This window comes from Haliotis rufescens, unplaced genomic scaffold (genome assembly GCF_023055435.1).
Source record: "Haliotis rufescens isolate VD_foot unplaced genomic scaffold, xgHalRufe1.0.p SCAF_9, whole genome shotgun sequence".
Classification (NCBI taxonomy): Eukaryota; Metazoa; Mollusca; class Gastropoda; order Lepetellida; family Haliotidae; genus Haliotis; species Haliotis rufescens.
The window spans coordinates 42,267,651-42,293,461 of NW_025964383.1; the positions used below are offsets into that span (position 1 = coordinate 42,267,651).

A 25,811-nucleotide genomic window follows, 5' to 3' on the forward strand; every position below is an offset into this window, starting at 1 on the left:
GCTGCAAAATTGCTGATGCAGCATTAAGCAATAATCACTCACTCACTCACTCCATACCAGAAACCATGGTGACATGAACAACTTATCTCCTTGTGCTAACAATAGGCTTATGAGCACAGGAGGGGGGTTTGCGGAATCTGAGACAGTCTGTGCCAAAAACGTTTGAGTCTGCCACCTTGGCTCTCAGCATCATTTTTAGTGTATCTTAGTGTTATCAAATGGACTATTATTTAATGTGCCATGCTTACCAGACCAAACAGAATTTTACAACACGGACTTGGGGCAATGGTGGGGGAAGTCGCAGACTTGTGTGAAAGTTTGTAAACAGAAAAGCCCTGTGAATCTGGGCCTATTTCAATGTTCAAAAGTAAGCATAAAAGGCAATGTGTTGTTTTCATGACCCGAATGTAAACAACTGACAATTTAGGGTTCCCTAGATTCAAAATCCCCAGGACCCCAGGACCCCTTATAGTTATTATTTTGGAACACTGCTTGATATATACACCGGGTATATTTACGTTGGTTGGTTGGTTGGTTGGTTTGTTGTTTAACGCCGCATTCAGCAATATTCCAGCTATATGACGGTGGTCTGTAAATAATTGAGTTTGGACCAGACAATCCAGTGATTGACATCATGAGCATCGATCCATAAAATTGGGATCGATGACATGCATCAACCAAGTCAGCGAGCCTGACCACCCGATCCCGGTAGTCGCCTTTTACGACGAGCATAGTCGCCTTTTACGGCAAGCATGGGTTGCTGAAGACCTATTCTACCCCGGATCTTCACGGGTTGGGGAGCAAACCTCAAGGACCAATTGATCACACTTAATTCCAAACAGTGCAAGAAACCCTGCTTACCTGATGATACTGTTGAAAACATATTAATCTATTATCCTATTCGCACTATGGTGTGCCCTGTTCCAAAAAGTACCCCCTTGACCAACATCTAGACCAATATGTAAGTGATTGTTAAAGGTGCCCATGCAAAGACCGAAAATTTACGGACATCTTTTCTTGTTTATATCACAGATATTAATTAGACAGCGTGTTGGTTAACGCCGCACTCAGCAATATTCCAACTATTTGACAGTGGCCTGTAAATAATCAAGTCTGGACCAGATAATCCAGCGATGGATATCATAAAAATTGATCCATGCAATTGGGATATGATGACAAACTGTTTGTTGCCTCTTACGACAAGCATTGTCACCTTTTATGGCAAGCATTGGTTGCTGAAGACCTATTCCAACCTGAATCTTCACGGGTTTCTGATTCCTTGAAAAACAGGACCAGTAATGGAAAATACACGCATGCATCTATTCGCCTGAAGCAATCAACCTATGTTGAAGATGTCCTCAAAGGGGGAAGGCGAAATGTCTTATTCTTAACAATAATGTTACCATTACTCAGAGTTCTGAGAAGAAAATGAGTCTCTTGAGATAATGCTCTCACGCAGCAGACCAAGTGCCCACTAACACAAAAAGGCATCAGTGTCAACAGCGAATGTGAAGTTATATCAGAGGAGGGGACTATGATGGTGTTAATGTTGAGATCACTTCGTGCAGCGTGTCCAGCATGGCTGATGCCGATTCAGCAGATCAATATCACACAGATTGTCATCACAAACCCTATAGCTGTACAAGGGGAGTTATGCCGTACCTTCATCTGATCTGTCAGCTGATCTCAGCACAAGGTACTAGCTGGTGTATCACTCCAACCTGTTATCTACCACAGACATCTATATGCAGAACACTAACCTGAATAACCATGGTATTTAATCTAACAGTTGCTATTGCAAAGAACTAGCTGATGACTGAGTGATTTCAATTAAGGCTTTAAAAAATATTAGAATTGGTTCTCAGGCAATGGCTTTTGAAAATATTGCGCGGGCGGTGGTTTTGTTTGTTGTTCAAGCTGGTATGTAACCAAATTTTGTTTGCAATATATTCAACGTAGCCATGTTGTTCTTAAGTATTGTAGCATTTCACTGCTGGGGTCGTGTGTTCGAGACACAGAATATTTAAAGATTGTTAAAAAAATTGATGCGAGCAGTGCCTGAGAACCAAGACTATTATTTTTTTTAGCCTAAAACTAAATAGCATTGATGAACACAATATTTAAGTGAAAAACAATCTTAGATCCTAGTTTTCGCTACCACTAAACAAAGATCTGAGGACATCCCATTATGGGTCACTTCAGAATGTCTGTTCATCTGACCAATCAAAGCATCACTTACCAGATTAGAAAAGTGACAGTCGGAATATGTTTATAATTATTCAACCATGAAAATGTTTACATGGGGTATTCAGAACGACAGTTATGGACCTTACAACTAGTTCCATCAAAATCATTGTCTATCTCGTGCTTCAATGGGATAAACATTTGAAACATAATTTCCATAGCTCATGAGACTTACCATCGCCCGTGGGACGTACTGCCATACAATCTCACTCATCTATTAAACATTCCAGACTTTTCTTTTGTTTAGTTTTCAGATTTTGAATTGAAAGCTTTGTCATAGTTTTAGTAGCTGTAAAGCTTGAGAAAGCTGTTTTCTGATTGGTTAATGTCAACAAGTTGCTAATCAATTTAATTACGAAAATAAAGCTAGAGTTTGCGAAAGGTCGTTCTGACGTGACTGGTATTTGGATGTCCTCAGATCTGTGTTAAAATCTAAGATCGGATTTTAAGGAGATTGGGTGAAAAAGATCTCAAATAGGATGTATGCAGTTCAGGTTTAATGGGTTTTTAGGGCCCCGTTTCACAAAGTGATCATAGCGCTATGACTGTCGTAAGTCACTGTCAAAAATACAGCCTAGGATCATGTTGTGAAGCGGTGTCCAGGTCACCTTGAAGTTTTCTTCAATAGTATTTGTATCTGGCGACCCCTATATTTCAAATTATAACAATAAGGTTATGACAAGGACCCATAATGCGTAGTTTCGAACATTTTGTTTGTAATAGAAGGTTTTTCAGTGAGGATATTCAAATGTGACCTCATGAATATTTACTCATTTTTCAATGGCACTGCCATAACTAGGTGAACACTTGAAATGCTTATACTCGTCTAAAGTGCAGTTTCAGGAATTAAGGGACAACCTTGGATCCTTGCTTTCTGCTATTATGTTTGAATCTAGGGAGCACCTAAATCTGTCAATATTGACATTAAGGTTTTGACAAAGGTTGGACATAATACCACCTTTGTGACACCCACAAGCAAGAGTCACACGATATTGAGATGCCAAAAAAATCAGTATCGGGAAAATCTGTGATGACTGGCCACCAACTGTTAGTGTAGCATAATATTTTTCAATAAATGTCACAATGACTGTCATCGAATACTGATGATGGTACTCCTCATTAGTGTTTGAAATGGACCCAACAAGACAGTCAGGCAGGTGACCCATAAGTGTTACCTGCCCATCTTCAAAGTTACCTGCCTGCATTCAGACATTATAAATATTGAAAATTCATGAAACGTAAGGCACAAATTGTGTCTTGATTCAGTTGAAATAATGCAAAAAAGATACTTGAGAATCTACGAGGAGTAATGATAAAACTGAATACGTAAATAGTCTTAATATTATCTGCCAGACAGTCACGCCGGTGGAGGAAAATTTCATGCAGCCATCTGAAAAGTTCCCAGCCACGGGCAGGCGGGCAGGCAGTTGTTTCGGACACAGTGCCTAATTGTAACTGTTTGATGGGCATTCTTGAAGTTGGGGAATAAGTACGAAAATGTCAAACTTTATGGATAACAACTTCTGGCATATTGCAAGTTAGGGTTAGGTCAACATGATAACGGTGTAAGAATCTACATTGAAACATCACTAGATGCAAAAACCAGAAGTTGTTATCCACAGAGTCTTCTTACTCCTCATGGTGTCACCCCACTTGTCAGACACCCCACTTGTCAGACACCCCACTTGTCAGACGCCCCACTTGTCAGACACCCCACTTGTCATACACCCCACTTGTCAGACGCCCCACTTGTCAGACGCCCCACTTGTCAGACACCCCACTTGTCAGACGCCCCACTTGTCAGACGCCACACTTGTCAGACACCCTACTTGTCAGACACCCCATTTGTCAGACACCCACTTGTCAGACACCACACTTGTCAGACACCACACTTGTAAGACACCCCACTTGTCAGACTGAGACACCCTACTTGTCAGACACCCCACTTGTCAGACACCCCATTTGTCAGACACCCCACCTGTCAGACACCCCACTTGTCAGACACCCCACTTGTCAGACTGAGACACCCCATTTGTCAGACACCCCACTTGTCAGTCTGAGACACCCCATTTGTCAGACACCCCACTTGTCAGACTGAGACACCCCATTTGTCAGACACCCCACTTGTCAGACTGAGACACCCCATTTGTCAGACACCCCACTTGTCAGACACCCCACCTGTCAGACGGAGACACCCCACTTGTCAGACAGCCATATAGGTCTTGGTTGAGTTGATTACTAGTCCATCAGCTGATACCTTCCCAAAGCAACAGACTTACATAAACTATCATTATAACATCTTCCCAAGGCAAGGGAGTCAACTGACTGTAAAAGTCCAGTTTCTACCCTTGCTGAACTAGGCTGGAATTTCCAGGCTCGATCGTAGCACCACCAGTGGCTATTATGAGTTATATCGATCCATTCTATATCGATGGTTTTCATTTATTTCTCCACATAGTCCCCTTCCAGATTTACACAATTTTGCCAGCGATGCTGCAAGGCCTGGTTGCCGGTCAAGAAGAATTTTTTCTTCAGCCACCCTAAAAAAAGTCATTCACAGCGGAAATGACGTCATCATTACTAGGAAAATGGCGACCAGCTAGTTCCTTTTTCATTTTGGGAAACAGGTGGAAGTCTGAGGGGGCCAAATCGGGTGAATAAGGGGGATGGTCAATGAGTTCGAAGCCACAATCATGGATCATTGACATGGCAACCACCCATTTGTGAACAGGAGCATTGTCTTGGTGGAACAGGACTCCTTTAGTGAGCATTCCCCGTCGCTTAGCTTTGATAGCTTCACACAACTGTCTCAGTAGGTCAGCATATCTTCCATTGATAGTCTGGCCTTTTTCAAGATACCATATTCGACCCATTAAGCGCCCCCCCCGCCCCACCCCCATCTCGGTTCCGAAAATTTATATAGTAATTATTTCGTTTTAAATGAAAATCGTCCGGGAACCGAGGCATGACTGTATTCTGTTTATTTTAGATATTTGTGACTTAGAATATTATGCGCAGAAAAAAATTACACCGTACCCCTTCAGCGAAGTCCGGCAAACGAACGGGTGATGAGAAACTTCATCAGTACAAATTCGAAATTTGAGATAAAAAAATCACCAGACATGTTGATTTACCGTTTAAATTGTATTTTTTGTTCAGCTAGGCATTGTTTTATATCCAGGGATTAAGATTACCTTGTGCATTTTCTCGTAAAATAAGCCGGACACAGCAATCAGCTGTACACACGTTTTCTTGGAATCTACCGGTGATTCAGTCAAGACACACCCAATGATATAACTTTACAGGATTATAAATGCAAGATCGGCAAAAGTTGTATCTGAAACTATTTTTTCATCAGGAATAATATATTCCAATACATGTATCTTGTTAACTTAGATGCAGCTTTTACTAAACATATTTAAAATAATAATAACCCTAAGCGAAGCAGCTGATCGCTATTTCCGGGTATTATTTTTTACATGGAACCAGTCTGACCAGTCACCGTCAAGGCTCCCGTGCACAGGATCGCGTGATTGCGAGAATTATGTGTTGACATAGAATCGTCCAACAAAAACAAATATGACTTTTAACGAATCAAAGTATGGCATTTATGATATATGAATCCATTCTCTGTCAACTTAAGTTCGTTTCACGGCGTCAATAGCGGTAATCTGACCGTGGTTGCTGTTAATAACGGTGAGTTGTGCGATCTTCTGATCGCTTCACACACGATTTCGCCGAAATTAATTAAAACAATATTAAAAGGAATTTTGAACAAAATTAATGAAATAAGTTACAAACAAACGTCCAGATATACAAAGAACAATTATTATAGCCAGACAGTGTAATTACATGAATAATTTGCGAACTTCAGTATGGATTTGTTGACATGGTATTTCCGGTGTTACATGCTCACAGTAATGTCTTTCCATGGGGGAAAAAACATCAAAACTCATTAATTCGTGTATTATGCGCACCCCCTTCTACACAGCTGTGTTTTTTGGAAAAAAAGTGCGCACTATTCTCAAGAAAATACGGTAAGTCTTACTGATGAATTTATGCCAATTTGACTCTGAATTGGTCCCAATAAGCGCCCACCCCTTCTGTCTTTTTTTAAGCTCCCTGGGCACTTAATGGGTCGAATACGGTAGTCAATCAGCAAAATACCCTTGGGGGGCTGGTGATTCCAGATGCTTCCATTGTTTAGACTGAATTTTGGTTTCTGGTTGAAAGTGATGAATCCAGGTCTCATCCATGGTTACAAATCGGGCCAAAAAATCATCGGGATCTGCTTCAAAACGGCATAAATTGTCACGGGACGTCAGGAATCTGACACGTTTCTGATCCGCTGTCAAGAGCTTTGGCACCCATCTGGCAGAAACTTTTGTCATTCCCAACTCGTTGGTGATAATGTGCCCAACCCTCTCATGAGAGATGCCTACAACACTGTTGAAGGCCTTCCTGGACGCGGGTCATCGTCAAGGCTCTCTCTGCCACGCTTGAATTCCGCAGCCCACTTCTTTACAGTGGAAAAGGAAGGGGCATCATTCCCTTAAGTGGAGACCATGTCAGCATCAGTGTTGGAGTTAGCCCTTTCAGTTGCAGGTACTTGATGACTGCCCTATAGCCAGTTTTGTACATTTCTGGTGATTTCAATGGGTAGGTTCACAAGATAGTCTGGTACAAAGACAATAATAACACTACAGTTGCAGTTCTTATGTCTATGATTCATGAAATGATTGTACTTGTTGGTAGCAAAAGTTTGTTTCAATCTGATTAAAATATCCCACTGAGGCTTAGAACTTTTCAGCCAGCCCTCGCATCATTTGCATTTGCTTAAAACAAATTGGCAGCGCCAAGCAAAGACGATCTGATCAATAATCAAGATATGATCTATATTGTAATAAAACAGGTCTTCGTGAAGTGCATCAAATCACGTGAGCATCTCGACTGAAAAGATATGGAAAATATATATCTGTTGATGCTAACTTGACGGTACACATGCTTTGCAAATCCTGCAATCAACCAAAATCTGAAGTTTACGTACCAAATGTCGATTTCATAATTCCAGCCTAGTCCGGCAAGAGTAGAAACTTGACTTTATAGTCAGTTAGCTCCCCAAATGCCTGGGGAAGTTGTCATTATAATGGCTATATTTTCATGACTTATTGTTGCATCATCAAATTGTGTTAATGAATAGGGCATGTTCTCTATTTTCAGGACATTTTCATGTTATTGACGCCATTCTCAAATAGCAAAGAGTTTTGAACAAACTAGTATTTTGTGCAGTAACAACACAAGAAGGAGTAAATGGAATATATTTATTAATTAATATGATATTTGGCAAAAATTTTGGAGGCAGACTCGGTTGCATTTAAAGGTAGGGTAGTATAGGACCATAGCCCAAGATGGGTTGTCGTGGGGTCGAAGACCCGGACTATCTCATGGGATTTGATGCCCTGGGGTCGTGGACCCGGACTATCCCTGGAATGTGTGCCCTGGGGTCATGGACCCGGACTATCCCTGGAATGTGTGCCCTGGGGTCGTGGACCCGGACTATCCCTGGAATGTGTGCCCTGGGGTCGAAGACCCGGACTATCCCTGGAATGTGTGCCCTGGGGTCGTGGACCCGGACTATCCCTGGAATGTGTGCCCTGGGGTCGTGGACCCGGACTATCCCTGGAATGTGTGCCCTGGGGTCATGGACACGGACTATCCCTGGAATGTGTGCCCTGGGGTCGTGGACCCGGACTATCCCTGGAATGTGTGCCCTGGGGTCCTGGACACAGACTATCCCTGGAATGTGTGCCCTGGGGTCATGGACACGGACTATCCCTGGAATGTGTGCCCTGGGGTCGTGGACCCGGACTATCCCTGGAATGTGTGCCCTGGGGTCCTGGACACGGACTATCCCTGGAATGTGTGCCCTGGGGTCATGGACACGGACTATCCCTGGAATGTGTGCCCTGGGGTCGTGGACCCGGACTATCCCTGGAATGTGTGCCCTGGGGTCTTGGACCCGGACTATCCCTGGAATGTGTGCTCTGGGGTCGTGGACTCGGACTATCCCTGGAATGTGTGCCATGGGGTCATGGACCCGGACTATCCCTGGAATGTGTGCCCTGGGGTCGTGTACACGGACTATCCCTGGAATGTGTGCCCTGGGGTCATGGACCCGGACTATCCCTGGAATGTGTGCCCTGGGGTCATGGACCCGGACTATCCCTGGAATGTGTGCCCTGGGGTCGTGGACCCGGACTATCCCTGGAATGTGTGCCCTGGGGTCGAAGACCCGGACTATCCCTGGAATGTGTGCCCTGGGGTCGTGGACCCAGACTATCCCTGGAATGTGTGCCCTGGGGTCGAGGACCCGGACTATCCCTGGAATGTGTGCCCTGGGGTCGAAGACCCGGACTATCCCTGGAATGTGTGCCCTGGGGTCGAAGACCCGGACTATCCCTGGAATGTGTGCCCTGGGGTCGTGGACCCGGACTATCCCTGGAATGTGTGCCCTGGGGTCGTGGACCCGGACTATCCCTGGAATGTGTGCCCTGGGGTCATGGACACGGACTATCCCTGGAATGTCTGCCCTGGGGTTGTGGACCCGGACTATCCCTGTAATGTGTGCCCTGGGGTCGTGGACCCGGACTATCCCTGGAATGGGGTCATGGACCCGGACTATCCCTGGAATGTGTGCCCTGGGGTCGTGGACACGGACTATCCCTGGAATGTGTGCCCTGGGGTCGAAGACCCGGACTATCCCTGGAATGTGTGCCCTGGGGTCGAAGACCCGGACTATCCCTGGAATGTGTGCCCTGGGGTCATGGACCCGGACTATCCCTGGAATGTGTGCCCTGGGGTCATGGACACGGACTATCCCTGGAATGTGTGCCCTGGGGTCGAAGACCCGGACTATCCCTGGAATGTGTGCCCTGGGGTCGAAGACCCGGACTATCCCTGGAATGTGTGCCCTGGGGTCGTGGACCTGGACTATCCCTGGAATGTGTGCCCTGGGGTCGTGGACCCGGACTATCCCTGGAATGTGTGCCATGGGGTCATGGACACGGACTATCCCTGGAATGTGTGCCCTGGGGTCGTGGACCCGGACTATCCCTGGAATGTGTGCCCTGGGGTCATGGACCTGGACGATCCCTGGAATGTGTGCCCTGGGGTCATGGACCTGGACTATCCCTGGAATGTGTGCCCTTGGGTCGTGGACCTGGACTATCCCTGGAATGTGTGCCCTGGGGTCATGGACCTGGACTATCCCTGGAATGTGTGCCCTGGGGTCATGGACCTGGACTATCCCAGGAATGTGTGCCCTGGGGTCATGGACCCGGACTATCCCTGGAATGTGTGCCCTGGGGTCGTGGACCTGGACTATCCCTGGAATGTGTGCCCTGGGGTCATGGACCCGGACTATCCCAGCTATGTGCCCTTGGGTCATGGACCCGGACTATCCCTGGAATGTGTGCCCTGGGGTCATGGACCCGGACTATCCCTGGAATGTGTGCCCTGGGGTCGTGGACCCGGACTATCCCTGGAATGTGTGCCCTGGGGTCGTGGACCTGGACTATCCCTGGAATGTGTGCCCTGGGGTCGTGGACCTGGACTATCCCAGCTATGTGCCCTGTACTACTTGGGGGATACTTAGTTCACTCCATGTGAGTGTTGCCATTGGGTGAAGTATAAATGCCAAAAATGTCATGTGATCAATTCTTTAAATAGCAAAACAGACCGATGAGCATGCGCATGCGTAATACTGTGCAGGTAGGTAAATAAGTTGTAACTACTAAAAATGGAAAAAGGTGTACTGGAAACAGGATTGTGGTAATCATAAATGATAAGAAATAAGAGTGCATGGATGGATTCGTGATAACTGTTATTAGCTGCATGAACGAAAATATATAATTTACATATAGTCTAACCCAAACTGTGGAGAGGGGTCTTGAGCATGAGCAAGTTGATCAAAATAAACTATTTGGTTCCTTTCAGTCTTCTCAATTTCTCATCAAAACAAACTCTTTGGTAAATATAACCTGTTTAATGATTTAATAAAGGTCAATTTGAACTTATTCAATTTTATCTTAATTATTTAATTATTCACTTAAGTTTAGTTTAAAAGGATTTTGAGGGCTCAGCTTTTTTTTTTTACATACACAAATACATTTCCATTTGAAGTGTTTAGCAGGATTACAATATATTTATAAATGGCCATTATGTTTAGGAATAATATTTATAAATTAAACATGATATGGGAAAATAATTAAAATGATTTATGATATGAATAGAATGATGTGCTAACTGAGATTCTCTAACATAATCTTGGTTAATCCATTGTAACAATAGGCAGACCAAGCTTATCATCACAGCCCTTCCTTGTTGAGCTGTCTGACGACGGGGTGTCTGACAACTGGGGTAGAACCCCCCTCACGCACCCCTCCATGCCCCATACCATAAACAAGAGGGTGTCATCAGCTTCCTAAGGCTGGGAGTTACCTTGACAGTGATCAAAATATAGCATGGAAGTCCTTGTCATAACCCAAATGTTTAACGGTTTTTATTTCAGAGGTCTCTAGATTCAAATACGGTAACAGTTTGACATATGGGGACTCTAGGTAATACATTTTGAGAGATCCAGCAGTGTTAGAAATTTCGAACTAGTCCTGTAGTCCTTGCAAAACTGACCAATGGTTAAGGTATCATAAGCGGTCATACTAAATAACGCCCGGGGGCGTCCGGAAACGTCCGGGAGCGTCCGGAAGGGTCCGGGCAATGCCAGGGAGCGTCCGGGAGAATGATACTAAATAATAAAGTGTATTCTCTATAATTGTGTTCTTGTATTAATTATACAAAATAACATATAGCTGGAAAAAAACATTACACACACCCCTATTCTTATTAAATGGTGAATCTGCAAAGCAAATACGATTTGATTTTATTCGAACTGACGAGGTATTCGTAACCTGGGCTTTGAAGGATACAATCTAAATTTGCTTATGGAACAAAAATAATGTTCTTTTATAGTGTCATATTCTGCACGGTATTTTTAAATTCCCCGACGTCTGATGAAAACTCTCGGACGTTTCCGGATGTCTGATGAAACCTCCCGGATGTTTCCGGATGTCTGATGAGACCTCCCGGACGTTTCCGGATGTCTGATGAAACCTCCCGGACGTTTCAATGTCTGATGAAACCTCCCGGACGTTTCCGGATGTCTGATGAAACCTCCCGGACGTTTCAATGTCTGATGAAACCTCCCGGACGTTTCCGGATGTCTGATGAAACCTCCCGGACGTTTCCGGATGTCTGATGAAACCTCCCGGACGTTTCCGGACGCCCCCGGGCGTTCCCGGGCGTCCCCGGACGTTAAATAGTAGGACCCATCATAAGCACTAGTAGAAATTTGCCATTTTAATGTATTTCTATACCTTATCATTATAAGGCCAAGTGGACTAAAAATGTTAAGTTTCTACCGCTGTCCAGGCGTTAAATATAGCTCCCAGGGTGACCACTGTACTACCAGCAAATATAGCTCCCAGGGTGACCACTGTACTACCAGCAAATTAAATACTGAGTATGTGTGAAGCCATATGCTTATTTCAGAAGGAGATTTCCTTGTCTCAAGCAGGAGACATCGTGTTTGAGTGAAGAAAATCTAACAGTGACTGTATTTAACAGAACCAAGACATCAGCTAAATCTTACACACATGCTTCAAAGTAATTAGTTTCAATGATTCCAATATCCACAAACTTTTGCATCCAATGGGACCGACAGAGGACATTACATGTACTTTGTCATTTGTTTGTGAGTTGAGTAAAACCTTCTGAGGTCAATCACAGTGAGCGATAACATCTTCATTGCAAGGGAAGTAAAGTTAACACAAGAATGAGAGATTCCATCACTATTTTATGTTACTATTTTTCTATTTCAGTACGCAAAGTTAAGTATGAAAGTCAAGGGGTCATTGTCATAAAGTTGTTTTTTTTGTTTTTTTTGTTTGTTGTTTAACGTCACACTCAGCGATATTCAAGCTATATGGCGGCAGTCTGTAAATAATCAGGTCTGGACCAGACAATCCAGTGATTGATATCAAGAGCATCGATCCATGCAATTTGGATACGATGATATGCATCAAACCAATCAGCGAGCCTGACCACCCGATCCCGTTAGTCGCCTCCTACGACACCTTTTCACCTTATATGGCAAGCATGGGTTGCTACAGACCTATTCTACCCAGGATCCAAAAGTTAAAGACCTCGTAAATCTTGGTCTCCCAAGGTAAATGCTAAAGACTTCGATTCAAATACCTTAGTCATACACTCAAAGGACCCAAGGATCGCCCTTTATTTTAAGGGTCTGGTCATTTATTGTAGGGGTGGGAGCAATCTCATTAAAATCAGATCTTAGCCCTCGCTACCGCTAAAGAAAGATCTGAGGACATCCCATTACAGGTCACGTCAGGCTGACCTTGCGCAAACTTTGACCGACAAATGGAATGACCAATCAGAAGGCAGCTTTCTCGTGCTTTACAGCACTGATTTCAAATTGGCGACTATGCTTCGAAACATATTTTGACAAATTCTCGACTACAAATTTGCAACCTGAACAAAAGAACATTCTTGAATAGCTAATAGTTGGGCTAGATTGTCTGGATTCAGTCTTTAAACCCGAAACTATCGTTCGGAATAAAGATTTCGAGGTTGCATGATGAGAAATCCTATTCCGACTGTCACTTTCATAATCTGCTAAGCGACGCTCTGATTGGTCGGATGAAAGGGCGTTCTGACGTGAGCCCTAATGTGATGTCTTCAGATCTTTGTTTAGTGGTAGCGAGAACTAAGGTCTGATTTTAATTGGATTGGGGTGGGAGTGACGCCAGGGGTGGGAGTGACGCCAGGGATGGGGGTGCGGAGTGGACGAGATCGGTCTCAGGGATGTATCATATTTTGCTGAAGGGCTCTTATAAATAGGTACTGTACAATGTACGTCAAAACCCTAAACCATCATGACAACCATCAAACTGAACTGCCTCACAGTTGTGTGTCTTGGCTTGTCAGAGTAACCTCCCTTGAAACATCACTGGCATCACCCAGATCACAAGCTTGTAACATCTACTCGTCGCCGCTGGTGCAGGGTGAGAAAGAAGTGTACAAATGCTTGTCCTACCAGGCGAGTACATATTTCAATCGTATCAATTCATCTCTTAATCAAAGTCAATAAAATACCACTTTATGTTCAGTATAGTGTAAACCCAAGTAAAATGTGCACCCCCCTCTAGCTGATTCAGTATTTTGAATATTTTTTTCAGCAAATACAGGTACAGGAACAGGTGATAACAAACTTGGACGAACTTTAAATTTGAGATAAAACATCATTAGACATTATGATTTACCGTTTAAATTGTATTTCTTGTTCTGCTAGGCATTGTTTTAAGAGCAAAGATAAAGATTACAGTGTATTTCCTCGTAAACTAAGCTGGAAACAGCGATCAGCTGTACACACGTTTTCTTCCAATCTACTGGTGATACAGTTCAAAATTACCCATTAATACAACTTATTTTGATGCAATGATTGGAAGAATTGTATCTGAAACTATTAGTATTATTTTATCAGGAATAATATATTCCAATATCGTTTTATTATTGTTGCACCTTTAGAATATATATATTTAAAATAATAATAACCATAAGTTAGGCAATATTGTACCGGTGATCGCTATTGCCAGAATGTTTTTTATGCATTATACAGTTTGACCAATCATTATCGAGGCTCCCACACCAGCAATTGCGAAAACTTTATGGTGACATATTATAGTCAAACAACCACAAATAAGACTTTTAACGAGTCAAAGAATGACATTTAAACAAAGGTTCAAGACAGTGTAAAAATGTCTCTACACTTAGGAATATTTTGACTAACAAAAAATCCCAATTTTGACATCAATAATAATTATTTGTTCCCTGTTGGAATCCTATTGTTTTATATCCATATACTATCTCATGATACTCATGAAACAATGTTACGTACTACCCACAAGGTGTCCGGATTCACCAACCTCATGTATAGAGTTTCGAATCTCCAGAGTATAGTATCTCCACTCTATTGTGATCAATACCCTGTACAAGGGATGGCTGTTGGAGATTTAAAGTGTATCACAATAATTAGCGATGTACAAGGCCGAATTGCGATACGTATCACAATATATTGTATAATTCTAACTTTTGAATTCAGAAGCAATCTGATACATTAAGGTGTGAACTGACGTTCACAACAAATGGAACAAAACAAGATGCTGGTACAATATGATGTTTACTCAGTCAATAATTATGTAGCAGGGCGTGGAGTCATCCCACAGATGACATCCTTACCTTGTCAGTTTGCTGACGGGGGTTAATCTCTTTGGTCATGTAGACAAGGTGTCCGACCTCGGATCAGAAGGTCTGTGGTTCGAATCCTATCACATTAGATCATCTGCTATGACTGTGTCTTGTTTAGCGACTGGTATAAAGTCTATTTATAGTGTTGCATCTGTCCAATCAAGACACACCACTTGTGTGAATAGAAACTAAGCGATGAAATTATCAACTTTAATAACAGGGGTAGAAACTAACACTTTCAGTCCACTAGTCGTTATAATGATAAAATATTGCAAAACCCCTAGAAATTGCATATTATTTGTATTAAAACATATAATCGTATTTCAGTTACAAACTGGTAACAAATACAAACGAATCAGGACAGTTGGCAGAGCTCTATGCAAAGAGGAAGACAACATCTTCACAATTATAGTTTGTTTGTTTGTTTGTTTGATGTTTAATGCCAAACTCAGCAATATTCCAGCTATATGACGGGGGTCTGTAAATAATTGAGTCTTGACCAGACAATCCAGTGATTGACATCATGAGCATCGATCTAAGCAGTTGGGATACGCTGACATGCATCAACCAAATCAGCAAGCCTGACCATCCGATTCTGTTCACCCAATCCCGTTAGTCACCTCTTACGACAAGCACAGTCGCCTTCACAATTAAAGATGACTAGGAACAGCCATATGATTGATGAATGATAAAAGAGACTGAAAGAATTGTCTTCTTTGCTGAGGAAGGCAAACAAGAAACTTCTCTCAAGACGCATGTTTGATATCGAAACATCATAATCAAAATGATCAAAAAGACAGAATTCTGACTTTGGATGCCACATCACATGCCTGCAGTAAACTGGAATGGAGAAAGTGACTGACCTCTGCCTGTATGGAGAAGACGTTGGACACAATGCTGAGTTCCTTGGTCTCTGGGTTCTTCTGTACACTGCAAATGCAATACAACATAGATGTGCTTGTTCCAGGGCGACCAATACAACTACAGAGGATTCTGTATATAGGCAAGATCTGTTAAGCCAGCTTTCCAGAACAGAGAGAAATCTAATTCCAGCAAGAGTAACACCCGTGAGGTGAAATGGAGTTTAGCATCGCGTTCAAGATTATTGCACTTTTATAAACACGTGCGTGTACGTCTGGCTGCTTGTACTAGTCTGGACTGATGCTGATTTTTTAGTGCTAGCCCGCTGAGATACCATGCCGCAGTTTAACATGAATACCCCACTCGCACACAGAATACTGACTCTCATCCGACTGGTCCTTGTTTTAACAACAAGTACCATCTTTTTAATGCCCGAGCTTCCACTCTTCGGGCAGACACTCTACCACTAGACCACGGAAGCAATCTGGCCACTCTCTATGGATGTATCAGTGTGTCATAGTATTAGTGCAATATTGTATCAGTGTATCATTGTGTCAGTGTACCATTGTATCAGTGTATCATTGTGTCAGTGAATCATTGTGTCAGTGAATCATTGTGTCAGTGAATCGTTGTGTCAGTGTACCATTGTATCAGTGTATCATTGTGTCAGTGAATCGTTGTGTCAGTGTTCCATTGTATCAGTGTACCATTGTATCAGTGTATTATTGTGTCAGTGAATCGTTGTGTCAGTGAATCATTGTGTCAGTGTACCATTGTATCAGTGTACCATTGTATCAGTTTATCATTGTGTCAGTGAATCGGTGTGTCAGTGAATCGTTGTGTCAGTGTACCATTGTATCAGTGTACCATTGTGTCAGTGAATCATTGTGTCATTGAATCGTTGTGTCAGTGTACCATTGTATCAGTGTACCATTGTATCAGTGTATTATTATGTTAGTGAATCGTTGTGTCAGTGAATCATTGTGTCAGTGTACCATTGTGTCGTATCATTGTGTCAGTGAATCGTTGTGTCAGTGTACCATTGTATCAGTGTACCATAGTGTCAGTGAATCATTGTGTCAGTGAATCGTTGTGTCAGTGAATCCTTGTGTCAGTGAATCGTCAGTGCATGGTTGTGTCAGTGCATGGTCGTCAGTGAATCGTTGTGTCAGGGAATCATTGTGTCAGTGTAACATTGCATCAATTAAACATTGTGTCAGTGAATCGTTGTGTCAGTGTATTGTTGTCAGTGAATCTTTGTGTCAGTCTGTCATTGTGTCAGTCTGTAACAGAGTGTCAGAGATGCCCTACCTGATGAGGTCTTTGTAGAGAGTCTTGGTAAACTCCAGGTACTTGTCCACCATGTCCTCATACTGACACAACTTGCCTCCCAGACACACATGCTTGAACAGGCGGAACAGGAACTCATCCCGGTCCGCATCACTGAATGTGTCGTAGTTGTCAGAATCCTCCAACAGCAACACCTGTAATGAAGCACAAGGGACACTGCACACAGCTGACACATACACCTGGTGACACTGCGCACAGCAGACACATACACACCTGGTGACACTTCACACAGCAGACACATACACACCTGGTGACACTTCACACAGCAGACACATACACACCTGGTGACACTTCACACAGCAGACACATACACACCTAGTGACACTTCACACAGCACACACATACACACGTGGTGACATTGCACACAGCACACACATACACACCTGGTGACACTGCACACAGCAGACACATACACACCTGGAGACACTTCACACAGCAGACACATACACACCTGGTGATACTGCACACAGCAGACACATACACACCTGGTGACACTGCACACAGCAGACACATACACACCTGGTGACACTTCACACAGCACACACATACACTCGTGGTGACACTTCACACAGCACACACATACACACCTGGTGACACTGCACACAGCAGACACATACACACGTGGTGACACTTCACACAGCACAAACATACACACCTGGAGACACTTCACACAGCAGACACATACACACCTGGTGACACTGCACACAGCAGACACATACACACCTGGTGACACTGCACACAGCAGACACATACACACCTGGAGACACTTCACACAGCAGACACATACACACCTGGTGACACTTCACACAGCAGACACATACACACCTGGTGACACTGCACACAGCAGACACATACACACGTGGTGACACTACACACAGCAGACACATACACGTCTGGTGACACTTCACACAGCAGACACATACACACCTGGTGACACTGCACACAGCAGACACATACACACCTGGTGACACTGCACACAGCAGACATATACACACCTGGTGACACTTCACACAGCAGACACATACACCTGGTGACACTTCACACAACAGACACATACACACCTGGTGACACTTCACACAGCAGACACACACACACCTGGTGACACTTCACACAGCAGACACATACACCTGGTGACACTTCACACAGCAGACACATACACACCTGGTGACACAACACACAGCAGACACATACACACCTGGTGACACTTCACACAGCAGACACATACACACCTGGTGACACTGCACACAGCAGACACATACACACCTGGTGACACTTCACACAGCAGACACATACACACCTGCTGACACTGCACACAGCAGACACATACACACCTGGTGACACTTCACACAGCAGACACATACACCTGGTGACACTTCACACAGCAGACACATACACACCTGGTGACACTTCACACAGCAGACACACACACACCTGGTGACACTTCACACAGCAGACACATACACCTGGTGACACTTCACACAGCAGACACATACACACCTGGTGACACTGCACACAGCAGACACATACACACCTGGTGACACTGCACACAGCAGACACATACACACCTGGTGACACTTCACACAGCAGACACATACACCTGGTGACACTTCACACAACAGACACATACACACCTGGTGACACTTCACACAGCAGACACACACACACCTGGTGACACTTCACACAGCAGACACATACACCTGGTGACACTTCACACAGCAGACACATACACACCTGGTGACACAACACACAGCAGACACATACACACCTGGTGACACTTCACACAGCAGACACATACACACCTGGTGACACTGCACACAGCAGACACATACACACCTGGTGACACTTCACACAGCAGACACATACACACCTGCTGACACTGCACACAGCAGACACATACACACCTGGTGACACTTCACACAGCAGACACATACACCTGGTGACACTTCACACAGCAGACACATACACACCTGGTGACACTTCACACAGCAGACACACACACACCTGGTGACACTTCACACAGCAGACACATACACCTGGTGACACTTCACACAGCAGACACATACACACCTGGTGACACTGCACACAGCAGACACATACACACCTGGTGACACTGCACATAGCAGACACATACACACCTGGTGACACTTCACACAGCAGACACATACACCTGGTGACACTTCACACAGCAGACACATACACACCTGGTGACACTGCACACAGCAGACACATACACCTGGTGACACTTCACACAGCAGACACATACACACCTGGTGACACTTCACACAGCAGACACATACACACCTGGTGACACTTCACACAGCAGACACATACACATGTGGTGACACTTCACACAGCACACACATACACACGTGGTGACACTGCACACAGCACACACATACACACCTGGTGACACTGCACACAGCAGACACATACACACCTGGAGACACTTCACACAGCAGACACATACACACCTGGTGACACTGCACACAGCAGACACATACACACCTGGTGACACTGCACACAGCAGACACATACACACGTGGTGACACTTCACACAGCACACACATACACACGTGGTGACACTTCACACAGCACACACATACACACCTGGTGACACTGCACACAGCAGACACATACACACGTGGTGACACTGCACACACATACACACCTGGAGACACTTCACACAGCAGACACATACACACCTGGTGACACTGCACACAGCAGACACATACACACCTGGTGACACTGCACACAGCAGACATATACACACCTGGTGACACTTCACACAGCAGACACATACACCTGGTGACACTTCACACAACAGACACATACACACCTGGTGACACTTCACACAGCAGACACACACACACCTGGTGACACTTCACACAGCAGACACATACACCTGGTGACACTTCACACAGCAGACACATACACACCTGGTGACACAACACACAGCAGACACATACACACCTGGTGACACTTCACACAGCAGACACATACACACCTGCTGACACTTCACACAGCAGACACATACACCTGGTGACACTTCACACAGCAGACACATACACACCTGCTGACACTGCACACAGCAGACACATACACCTGGTGACACTGCACACAGCAGACACATACACACCTGGTGACACTGCACACAGCAGACACATACACACCTGGTTACACTTCACACAGCAGACACATACACACCTGGTGACACTTGCACAAAGCAAGCTTCGCACAAAAACATTTGTACCTCCCATACTTTAACATAGACTAATATAGTCTTAGTGCTGAGATTGCTAAGCCTGTTCCACACTGCAATCTCCCAGCTACTCATCCTGAGTCAATAATAGACAACAAAAGTGTTTCTGAAATTGATATGTTTTCAGATTTGTAAAACATCAAAATGAAATTCTGTTTGTTTTAAAGCAGAAATATATAGTTTCCATGCAAGGTGTCTTGCAGAGGCCTAGACACAGGAGTATTTTCTTATTGATAACGGAAATCATCACACATTCTGACCTCAGAAACTCAGTGACAGGATCAATGATATCAATACCTTTCTAAGTTCATCTGCGATTGTAAAATCTTCATAGAATTCATCAAGACATTTATGCAAATGACCGTTTTCTCTGGCGATGTTGTTCTCGTAGAGCCGGTCAAAAAACGACATGGACAGAACAGAACACGGAACGGCCTTGACCTTCACAGACTTGGCTGGAATACCTGGAGGGAAGGAATGATACAGATAAGCCCATTAACAGGATTCATACTCAGGTAAAACCAACAAAACCAGGTTCCACTCTCACGATTGAAGCTTGAGACTCATGCCTATCAGACTTAATTGTTTCTATGAGAGTGAGTGACTCAAAATTTATTGTTGCATCAGCTTATTTCAGCCATATTGCGACGGTTAGGTGCAGTTGTAAGATCAATCACTAAGTCATTAATATGACCTAATATTCAGAGTTGGAAATATCTGTCTGCTTGTGCCAGGTAGCATTTCTGTTGGGATAGCTGCAATTTTGTCCACCTGTCAGACCATATGCCAACTGACACAATCATGCATCACTGATGCTATCATTGACACTGGCACTTAAACATACCAGGCCCCATCACCTGTAAACATATTGTGACATGTCTCTGAAACATTCAGAGCAAAAGAACTCAGGTATTTGTCCAGGATTTGTAACCATAGTATCTAAAGCAGGCAGATCATTGTTTCAGTGAATCATTGCGTCAGTGAGTTGTTGTGTCAGTGTAACATTGCATCAATTAAACATTGTGTCAGTGAATTGGTGTGTCAGTGAATCATTGTGTCAGTGAATCGTTGCGTCAGTGAATCATTGTGTCAGTGAATCGATCAGGCAAAAAGCATCATTTTTTCACAAAACTGGAACTGTCATAAGTCCTTTTTTTTCAAATTAAATTTATTTATCACAGCAGTTTGAAATGATGTCGAACAAAGTATTGAAGCTTTTTCTTTTCATTATTGGTCCAGAGCTCACGATAGGTTGTGTAAAACACGCAAATCAAATCACCATTACTCAATTAATTTAGAGTTGCGTACGTACAAATACCCATGAAAATTGCAAAACCCTAATAGTATAACAACTCTCTACATATTACCCAGTCAACAGTAGAAACAAACATTTTTAATCCACTAGTCCTTGTAATGATAACATACAGCAAAACCCATAATAATTGCAAATTTCTACTGGTCCTTATATGATACCCTCACTATTGGGCAATTTGGCAAGGATCACAGTGCCAATTTCTAACGCTGCCAAGTATCCTTTTCCCAGCTGTGTATGCATACTCTTTACAGATCTATATTTACAGGCATCACATATCACACATACATGATCTCTGAGTGCACAGTGAATAATGCATCACAAAGGGGGTTACATCTCGCTTATTGTTAATCAGACATGCATATTGATGTATGGGTTCATGTGCCCATCTTCCCGAGGCAAGGGAGTTAACTGACTTTAAAAGTCCAGTTTCCACCCTTGCCGAACTAGGCTGGAATTACTGGGCTCGATCGTTGCGCCACCAGTGGCTATTACCAATTATGTCCCTTCTAAGCCTCTCCTATGGACCAATCAGATTCCACTTCTCGTATCACTTGCATTTGCTTCACACAAAATGGTGGCGCCCAGTCAGGACGATCTGATCGATAATCAAGATCTATATTGTGATAAAACGGGTCTTACATCGCGAAATGCATCAAATCACGTGAGCAACTTAATTAAAAACATGAACAGATTTGGAAAATATCTGCTGACAACGAATTGGCGGTGCACATGCTTTGCAAATCCTGCAATCGATCGAAATCTGCACGACAGTTTACGAACCAGATTTTGATTTCGGTGCGCAATTTTGATTGGACTATGCATAGACATGTTAGTCCAGACAAAATGTAACTCCATAATACCAGCCTAGTTCGGCAAGGGTGGAAACTGGACTTTTATAGCCAGTTAACTCCTTTGCCTCGGGAAGATGTCATGTGCCATGCTATACACCTCAGGCAGCATTTGAACAGATACAAATTAGAAGCCACCTGAAACAGCATTTTAAGCAGAGTTATTGAAATAAAATGTCCATCACTGGTGCAAAGCTACCCAATGGACAGGACCAGAGTGTGTAAAAAAAGTGAACATCAACTATCAATACCCGATGTGAATGATAATTTGTACGGCTGTAACGATTCCTTTACCTATGGTATCAACGATACTTAGGTTCACATGATACTCTTAATCCTCATCTTGTGAGATCATGATGTGCCATAAATAGACCAGGATCTAATAGAGTTACTGTCTGTAATGTCAGAGGAAGCATAGCGCTAACTGCAAGCATGGCAGAACACAAGGACGTGGTACCTGAAAACCTGCCAAATAATTTGACGTTTAATAACCATCCCTTCATTTAAAACTGTTTTGTTCTAATTTTTTTTCTTTATAAAAGTTCTTCACATAACAATTAAGTATAAAGAAAGAGGTTTTAGATCTGTATTTCAGTGATTTCATCATTTCTTACAATTATATGTGTATTGTGATACCAGTAGTATCGTCAGTCGTGATACGAATCAAATGGCAAGATACCAGGCAATGCTCTGCTCTAATAATTTGTTAGTAAATACTTACGTAATAGCTAAAACATTTATCTGGAGCCCTGTCAGTCCTGTCATTAGTGAAACACAAGTCACCTGTGCAAAACTAAATCATTACCCTCATGTGTTATAGATGAGTGAGTGAGTGAGTATGGTTTTACGCCGCTTTTAGCAATATTCCAGCAATATCACGGCGGGGGACACCAGAAATGGGCTTCACACATTGTACCCATGTCGGGAATCGAACCCGGGTCTTCGGCGTGACGAGCGAACGCTTTAACCACTAGGCTACCCGACCGCCCCTGTTATAGATGATAAAAGTTTAACTTGGGAATAATTAATTCCAATATGGGATTGCTTACATTTGCTCTATGCCTCAAGCTCAATATGACCCTCTCAGACAAATCCCTGGGTGCCGTTGTACAAAGCGATCTTAGCGCTAAGGTGATCGTAACACCTGCACCTTAACATACGACAGTCGTAGCGCTAAGGTTGTTTTGTACAACGGCACCTGGACACATACCACGAAAAAACAGAGGGTCATGTTGTGGGTGTAGTCCAGCTCCCTGGGGTCCACAAGCCGAATTGTGATATGCTTACTGTGGTATGTACTACTTTCAGCAAACATTTCATGTGTGGAATTTAGAGCGTTTACACATACACTTCGCATGTTTCAACTTGCAGTGACAGCCAAACATATTACCTACCCACAGGGCTCCAGCGACAGGTAGCGGACACAGTCTGCAACGTTGACAGAATTTCAGGATCATTCATGAAGTCCTATAATGATAAGAGAGATTTAATACACAGAATCCTCTGAGGAGTGAGTGAGTATGGTTTTACGCTGCTTTTTAGCAATATTCCAGCAATATCATGGCAGGGAACACCAGAAACGGGCTTCACACAATGTGCCCATGTGGGGAATAGTACCCAGATCTTCAGCGTGACAAGTGAACACTTTAACCACTAGGCTACCCCACCGCCCAAATCCTCTGAGCAGAAAAACAAAGTGTCATGCACAAAACTTGCAGTCTCAAAATCAAACTTTTTTTAAAATGATTGCAAAGATTATCAAACAACTCTGATATAAGTAGCCTTTTTCATTAAGGGCTGGCCCAGTCGTCTAAGGTGACACAATTTGCTGTGTAGAATTGGGGACCTTGGGCACACCAGATACCTATGATCATTTGTTCAAATCCCAGTTCGCCTCAATTGTTTCTAGGTTTGTCAGCACCATACCCGTGCTCGTGCTTTTTACCACTGTAGTAAACATCTGAGGCCTGCATCACTTCGGGCTTTCCTCCCACATTAAGCTGACACGCCATGACATAACTAGAATATTGTTCAAAACGGCATTAAACCCAACTCACTGGAGAGATTCAGAAGGAGGGCTTTCCTCCTAGCCATGGAAAAGAAACATGATGAAAGTGTCACAGCAATGTTTTACAAGGAAATCGACCAGGCAAAGGAAACCATGATATTTGGATGTCGAAAATTCATATTCGAGCCATGCTATTCAGCCATATTTCTAGTAATAAATAATAAATTTCTAAAACAGTGTGAGTGTGAAGGCAGTTAAGTTATGTGACAAGCTGGCTGTACCTGAACAAAACGTTCCTTCTGGTATGCTTGAAATGGTTGGTCAAAACTGTACATCTGTAACTTGATCCTTCCTTTCATTGACCTGAAAAACAAATTATGTTCTATAGTAAACATGGTAATTAAGGACCCCTCATATCACTTTGTTTGTTGTTTCACACGGCTCTCAGTAATATTCCAGCTTTGGTGGCCTATACACAATCAGGTCTGGACCAGACAAATCAGTGATTGCTTTTGTGAGCAACAACTCAAGCTGTGAGGGTACGACACATTATCAACCATGTGTCTAAGCCTGACTACCTGTTCCTACGATCACCTTTTTCGATGGGTTGCTTATCAGTATGAGCTTGGGACCTATTACAACTTGGAATCCGCTCATGTCACTTCTCTGTGCATCTTCACGAGGCAAGAGAGTTAACTGACTTTAAAAGTTTAGTTTCCACCCTTGCTGAACTAGACTGGAATTACTGGGCTCGATCGTAGCGCCACCAGTGGCTATTACCAGTTATGTCCCTTCTAAGCCTCTCCTATGGACCAATGGGATTCCACCTCTTGTATCACTTGCGTTTGCTTCACACAAAATGGTGGCGCCCAGTCAGGATGATCTGATCGATAATCAGGATTTATATTGTGATAAAACAGGTCTTAAATCGCAAAATGCATCAATTCACGTGAGCACCTTGATTAAAATCATGAAAAGATTTGGAAATATCTGCTGACAACAAGTTGGCGGTGCACACGTTTTGCAAATCCTGCAATCGACAGAAATCTGCATGATAGTTTACGAACCGGATTTCGATTTCGGTGCGCGATTTTGAATCAACTATGCATAGACTCGTTAGTCCAGCCAAAATGTAACTCCATAATACCAGCCTTGGCAAGGGTGGAAACTGGACTTTTATAGTCAGTTAACTCATTTGCCTCGGGAAGATGTTCTCTGTGATGACTGTGATGACTCGAACTCATGACCTTCGGATTGTTAGCCCAACAGCTAACCAACTGAGCTACATCCACACTGTGAAACTAATTTACCTAGTCATGCCTACGACATTACAGAGCTGAACGAAAAGTCTATGGACACTTAGTGATCTCGATGCCATTTGGCATACTCGTCCCATTGCGTAATCTACAAGATACCGTGTGCTTAGGAATGAGCCAATTCGGGAACTGAAAACGCTGTCAGACGTCAGACGTCGAACTCGCCTGTACGCATGAATGACATTGTATTTAATAATTCGTCGGGTTATTTTTGTGACAGAAAAGTGTG

At 43.5% G+C, this 25,811-nt stretch overlaps 1 protein-coding gene across 1 annotated transcript in view; it reads right to left on the bottom strand.

The window, feature by feature from the left end:
- LOC124111071 (cilia- and flagella-associated protein 300-like) overlaps positions 1 to 25,811 on the bottom strand; it is a 63,855-nt gene that overhangs the window by 36,665 nt on the left and 1,379 nt on the right. The window contains exons 2-6 of the mRNA XM_046470620.2: positions 24,548 to 24,629; positions 23,653 to 23,725; positions 20,393 to 20,559; positions 16,798 to 16,970; positions 15,489 to 15,555 (exon numbers count right to left, since the gene is read on the bottom strand). Of these exons, the coding sequence (XP_046326576.2) occupies positions 15,489 to 15,555; positions 16,798 to 16,970; positions 20,393 to 20,559; positions 23,653 to 23,725; positions 24,548 to 24,629 (562 nt within the window). The remainder of the gene's footprint in view (positions 1 to 15,488; positions 15,556 to 16,797; positions 16,971 to 20,392; positions 20,560 to 23,652; positions 23,726 to 24,547; positions 24,630 to 25,811) is intronic.